The sequence below is a fragment of the Rhagoletis zephyria genome, unplaced genomic scaffold (genome assembly GCF_001687245.7).
Source record: "Rhagoletis zephyria isolate East Lansing unplaced genomic scaffold, Rhagoletis_zephyria_1.1 Rzeph_scaffold_04349, whole genome shotgun sequence".
Taxonomy (NCBI): Eukaryota; Metazoa; Arthropoda; class Insecta; order Diptera; family Tephritidae; genus Rhagoletis; species Rhagoletis zephyria.
Genome location: NW_016161432.1, coordinates 10,686 through 17,558, shown reverse-complemented (window position 1 = coordinate 17,558; position 6,873 = coordinate 10,686). Strand labels below are relative to the sequence as shown.

Sequence of the window (6,873 nt, the reverse complement as noted above, 5' to 3'; positions counted from 1 at the left end):
ATATATGTGTTTTTGGAAACTTTTTTTTTATTTCCCATTGAGAAAAATTAAATAATAGTGTTAATTTAAAGGTCTTTCATTCAAGCTAAATCACAAGATTTTTATAGAATTTCTCATCGGTTTAATTATTTTTTTGAGAATTTCAAAAAATCACAGTTTATATTTATATTTTAATTTACCCTGCATATAATTAAAATTATACATAGATAATTATGAAGGCTCTATAATTTAAATAATTGCTTAAGTTTCATATTTTCTCTTTAAACACAAATAAAAACTTACTCTCTTTTCCATTTGATGTGATGTGATACTCGTAAATATCTTGCCAACAAATATCCGGATACAAGACATAAACATTATTTTTAGGGCGCTTTGTGACACAAATCAATCAGGCAAGCTAACACTGGAGCAGTTTGCCTTGGCCATGTGGATGGTGGAACGTAAACAAAAGGGCATTGAGCCACCACAAGTACTGACAGCCAATATGGTACCACCGTCTATGCGTAGCACAGTCTCCGGCGTGGATTTGCAACCACAAGTAAACTGCTTGACAAAAAATTTTTTAGTTTCTATTTGTACATGAGTATTTTGCCTTGCCAGGAACCAAAGCCGACATATTCTAATCCAGAGCTAGAAATGATTTCTAAGGAAATCGAAGAGCTTGCTAAAGAGCGGCGCGCTTTGGAAACAGAAATCGCACAGAAAGAAGCAGATATACGCATTAAATCCGGAGAAGTCCGTAGCTTACAGGTTAGATATATGTGGAAAAATATAACTTAACTCCTTTGAAAATGCAATTTTAATTTCAGAGTGAATTAGATACATTGTCTGCTACACTAAAACAGTTGGAGAATCAACGTGGTGAAGCACAAAAACGCTTAGATGATTTACAAGCGCAGGCAAGTACTCATTTTGTTTCAGAAGCAATATACTGCTTCAAAAACTAAAAAGTTATATTTTTTATGTTTAAACATATATTTTAAATTTCTCTTAATAGTTTGCGTTTGCAAAATATTTTTATACATAAATATGTATTTGTTTGCTTGATACTTGAGAATGTTTTTTTATATATTATTTAAAATCGAATTTATTTTTTATTTCTTCCATATGTGAAAAACGTAAAAATTGGTGCACATACTAATATTACATATCTTCGCCGCCGTGCTCCACATTATTGCTCCTCATTCNGTGAAAAACGTAAAAATTGGTGCACATACTAATATTACATATCTTCGCCGTGCTCCACATTATTGCTCCTCATTTCCTTGCACCACCCAACTATTTTTACTATCAAAACCCACCAAAACATTCGCATCCATGTTCGCAATTGGGTATAAATAAAAAAAAAAACACTACTTATTAGAGATTTGATTACCAGAGGGTACTAGAAAATTTGACATTAGATATATCCCAATTCAGAAATCAGGTTGGTTTTACTTATGGTATTTATGATTTGGCTATGTTTTGTTCTGTAATTGTTTTGTTGTATGTCACAGTTTTCGTACCATAATGTCCCTTCGCTGATTCGTATGGAAAATTTGTCGCGCTTATAATATTAATACTTTAAATACAATACTAAAACACAATTGTCTGTTAAATATTTCCGATAACTTAATATGTATGTATGTTTTTTTTTTGTTCTTCATAGTTCATTACTGTTTTAATAAATAAGTATATGTATTATTCTGTTATCTGCATGGTTGTATAAATGTATTTATATGTGTTGGCATGTTTTCCATGAATGTAATCGACATTTAAGAAAGAATTTCACACTTCTTGCAGGTGAACAAAATACGCGAGCAATGTCAGAAACAGGAAGAAACTATTAATGAGCAGGAGGGTGAATTAAATGCAAAACGATCTGAATTGCAGAAACTAAAGGATGAAGAAGCAGCACTGCAAAAGGAATATGACCAAAATAATCGCGAATTACAAAAGCTAACACAACATTTACAAAATACCCAATTGCAAATAAGTTCGGTGTGTGGCTGTAAAAATATANACATTTACAAAATACCCAATTGCAAATAAGTTCGGTGTGTGGCTGTAAAATAATATGTATATATAAAAAAGACAATTGTATGTTATAATTTTCATTGGCTTTGCAGGTACGTTCTATGGTAACACAGTTAATGGAAACTCAGCGTCAAATGACTGATGCATTGCTGATGTGTCGTGCGGCCATCTCAAACCAAGACGCTGAGTTAGTTTCAGAGTATCAATTAAAAATAGAACCAGACTTCAGTGAAGCGCGCCAAACACTTGAAAAGAAAATTGAAGAACCAAAAGCGGATGATCCGTTTGATGAAAATACCACCACATCACAGGCAACGAAAACTTTAACTACGAACGGATTCACCAGCAATGGCTTTAGCAATGATCCGTTTGCGGCTAATAGCATTAACACATCTACTGGTCGCAGTGGATTTGATGACAGCTTCACGACTGCCAGTGGTTTTGGTGACAGCGGATTTGATGCATTCGGCAATAGTAGCGCATTTAATCAGCCACAAAAGGATCCGTTTGGCGCCGATGCATTCAGTGCAAATAAAGCTAGCAATGCTGTAACGCCAGAGGTATATTCATGTTTTATTATGTAAACATCTATGGAAATTGACGTGCTATTTTTCTAAGCAGCCGGGAAAAGATGACTTTGGAAGTGATCCATTTGCTGCATTACATGCACCCACTGGCCAGGGACAAGTGTTGAGCCCAAATACTCAAAAATCAGGACCACCTCCAAGACCCGAATCGCCAAGCCCTGCATTACCACCAAAGAAATCGAAGGTGCCACCACCGCGTCCAGCACCGCCTCGTCCAATGCAGGTAAGTTCCCACTTTAAAATTTATGCTGCGGTAACGACCCGGTTTATGTTGTGGGCAAATGGTGTCACTTCGGCAATATTCACAAAAACTTTTTTGCTTAAATTTGTATTAACATCAAATTGAGTTTACGCTTCAAAAAACCCTATTTTCCGAAATGTTCACAATTGGTTTTGTGTTTTAAATATTGAAATGTTAATTTAAAGTTAGGCTGTCCCTGTCCGGATGATTAGTGGTAGACTTAAAGTTAATTGTCCTCAAAATATGTATGATATCACTCTGTGACCCTCCCTTAAACAAATAATATGAGATATGTTCATGTCCATTATTGCCACTAAGTTAACGAGGTCCGCGAAGCTCACTAAAACGTTTCAAACAAAAAAAAAATAATTAAAAGACAATTATTTTTTCATTCGCAGGGACCCGCACGACCAACTCAGCCATCTACGGATGCTTTTGGATCCAATACATCTGGTGGAGGTGGTGGTTTTGCTGATTTTGCAGATTTCGACAATAAGGTTGGTAGCAATTTTACAGTACGTTGGGATCGTTGGTAATGCATGCATGCCACACTGGCATTTACATATCCCTTAGACATTACCTAACACCACCTTTTTCTTTGCTTGTAACACCAACTTAATTTTAGTAATTATTTCTATTGATTTTTCTTTAGTTGCTAGTTACGTTTTATGCTCTATGTTTTGTTTAAAACTAATTTTGCTAACAAATAAAATTTTATGTTTGTTATTTTGAAGAAATCTGATTCAATAAAACGTTAAAAGGTACATTATTTTTATTTAAAGCTAGATTAAGACTTTCTACAAGCCTTACCATTAGCGCAACCTCATGTTTAGTTTTTGCTACTACAGATTCTTAATTTTTTATACATAAGTATCCAGAGCAAACATATGTATGTATATACAGAAAATCCACAAGTTATCCAAGCACCTTTTTATTAGTTTTCTAATTTTTGCTCGTTTTTGTTTCACCGTTAATGTAAAATACAATACAAAGATGTTTACTAGTCAGCCTTCCTAATTTGAAATGTTTTAAAAAACTTTTCCACCTTGTGTTCAACTTACCGATGAGACTAACAGTGCGCTTCCATTTTCTGAAACTCTATTTTCAGTGAACATCATATTATCAATCACGTTTACATAAACTTTAAGTAAAAGTTATTTAACTATAAGTGTTTTTCTTATAAACAAAAAGATAAGCCATTGCATACGAAGACACACGCATTAACTCAAATATCTACTTAAAAAAGGAAACGAAAAAAGGCGAAAAATCTGGTTAATACACTTAGTTAATTTAAATACAAATTACATTAATACAGAGAATTCGAAAATTTCCAAAACAGTTATAGATAAATTATATTATGAAAACGAATAAAGATTTTGATTAAATAGTGTCATGTTTTCAAAAGTAAAAAACATACATATTACACTCGTTCTCGTACCTAATAAAATCTAATCCTATTCGTTTTGTGAACAAAGAGAAGCTTTCGTTTGAGTGTTGTAAGCGCATTTCTTTTCCACAAGCTAGCTAATTATTATACATGCATATATACATACATACATGATAACATGAATAAATAGCTCACAGAAAGTTGTATTGGAAGTATACAGACAGACATATATAGATATGTATATACGATGGGAAGCTTGTAATTATGCACCAATCAAGCATTCCATGAACAAAATGCATTATAACTAAACTATTTTGGCTCTCTAACAATTATTTTAACCACATTTATACCCAGTAGATAATTTCAGGAGTTAAAAGCCCTTCCGAAAGGCCTTCCTGAGAGCAAGAGACCTTCCACTCTACATTCCTTTCTTCTTTTCTTTCTTCTTTTCTTTTTTATATAGAGCGGCACAAATTGAAGGGCTTCTTCTTTCGCTACCCATAGAAGGCCTTGCAGAAGGGCTTTTATAGGCCGTACTTCAGAAGGTCTTTTAAAGTTGCTTCTTTAATTTATAGAAATCATACATCTTTGAAGCATTTGCTTAAGGTTTATATCAAATATGTGTGTGTAACTTAAAATGTTTATTGAAATTCATTTGTAATGCTAAATAATATAAAGTTATGCATTCGCGTAAATTGTAAATAGATAAGCCCTTCTAGAAGGCATGCAGGGAAGCACTTTTTTCAGCCCTTCTTGTGTAGGCCTTTTAGAATGGCTTCACTTAAGAAGGTATACCAAAATTATCTTCTGGGTATGCATACACGCATACGTACATACTCGTGTATATATGTATGTATATACACACTTACATCCGTTACGGGTCTCTAAGAAATAGACCGACTGGCTATAATATCTTCATTGCTTCTTGTTTACTTTAGTTTTTAGAATATAATATTTTTATTACATTTTGTTGTGATACTCGATGCTAGTATTATTAAAAAATGCCAGAAACTCAATATTCAATGCTCAATACTCGATCTCAATGCGCAAACATCGTTCTTCAAACATTATATAGGCTTCAAACCTCGAATAACAAATTTTTCAAACAAGAATAGTAATCAACTTTTAATTTCTAACCGACTTCACAAAATGGAGATGGTTATCAATTCGTCGGAATATTTTTTTTATGTATGTTACCGCATAACTTTGGACCAGGTTAACCTATTTCTACAATTATTTTTTTAAAGGAAAGGTTTTACCTCGCAGGTGGTTTAAATCCGATCATTATATCACGAAAAAATTAACGATAATCTTAAATTTTTTATGTGAGAATTGAAGTCGGTTTTGTTTTTTGCTTAAAAATTACTTGTTTTATTTTTTCTCAATAATGGATTTGTTCATATGGCGAAATCTTTTGAGATGGCGACATTTTGCGTACTGTTTCTATACCTTCGTTTGCGTAAATATCAATAAATAGTTATTCGACGCAAAGCTAACGGTATAAATGACCAGTTTACTTGCTAAAATCGAGAAAATCAGAAAATGTATAGTGCAACTCGCACAAAATCTACTTTTTATTAAGATATAACTTCTTGAGCGGTCAGACCTAAAGCTCGGGGGTTTTCAGACATTTATTTGTAGGTTCTGAGGAATAAAATTATAGATATTAAACAAATGTGCCAGTTACCAAATGCCAGGAAAAAGGCTGCTTACAACTGTAACTGAATTTCGGGTATTTTATAAAAAACGTGAATTTTCTTGTGGTAGTCGTTGAGCGGTACTTATTTTATATTTATGGGTATAAAATATACTTCTTTAATTCTTCAGAAGAAGAACGTGTGTACATTTCTTTCTATTTTGACATTCTAGGTTTCTTAAGCAACAACAAAATACATGGCAGGGTTGTGTTTTTTCTACTGCTTTTAACTGTTTAATATGGCTTGCCTAGGTTAAAGGACAATGTGCTACTTATCATGGCTGAAAAATCTTTTTGAGAAAACGCGTGATCAGTGCGTAATTTTTTACTTAATATTAGTTTTTCGTTGAGCACAACTTCTCAAGTGCAAACAAAAATTTATAAGCCCTGGTGTAATATTTTGTGTTTGTGTATTTGGGTCCGTATAAAAAATGCTCACCTCTAAAATTTTTTTCTAGAAACACTTGCATCCAAAATAAAATTAAAAAAATTGCCAAGTAACTTAAATAGTGGGCCATTCCATTGTGATTGGTGGGACATTTTACTCGAGAATGTGCTCAAGTGTGAATTATTTCTATGTCTTCGGAACTTGCATAACAGCGCAAGATATTTTTCAACATAGAACGATAGCTAATGTATAAACCTTCTTTAACAAAAATACCAAACGATTTCTTAGTTAATACTATCATTTGAAAAAAAGTGACCGGTGCATTCAAATATGAATTGTAGCCAAAACACTTTTAATTTTCCCGAAAGATTTTTTTGTGTTGTAAAATCTTCATGTCGGCCGCTGTGGTGTAGTTGTAAGTAGTGCGCGCCTGGGTTCAAGCCCTGGTCAAAGCAACATAGAAAAAAATAGAAAAAAGGTTTTTTCTTATCAATGGAAAAACACATGAAGATTTTAATAATAATAATAATAGATTGGCGTTTACACATATGTTAGTGT

The 6,873-nt window shown here is 33.1% G+C and overlaps 1 protein-coding gene across 1 annotated transcript in view; it reads left to right on the top strand.

The window, feature by feature from the left end:
- Positions 1 to 6,873, top strand: part of Eps-15 (Epidermal growth factor receptor pathway substrate 15) — a 49,853-nt gene that overhangs the window by 33,965 nt on the left and 9,015 nt on the right. Inside the window, exons 2-8 of the mRNA XM_017625992.1 lie at positions 367 to 538; positions 601 to 750; positions 810 to 899; positions 1,783 to 1,980; positions 2,109 to 2,576; positions 2,638 to 2,826; positions 3,243 to 3,341. Coding sequence (XP_017481481.1) covers positions 367 to 538; positions 601 to 750; positions 810 to 899; positions 1,783 to 1,980; positions 2,109 to 2,576; positions 2,638 to 2,826; positions 3,243 to 3,341 — 1,366 coding nt within the window. The remainder of the gene's footprint in view (positions 1 to 366; positions 539 to 600; positions 751 to 809; positions 900 to 1,782; positions 1,981 to 2,108; positions 2,577 to 2,637; positions 2,827 to 3,242; positions 3,342 to 6,873) is intronic.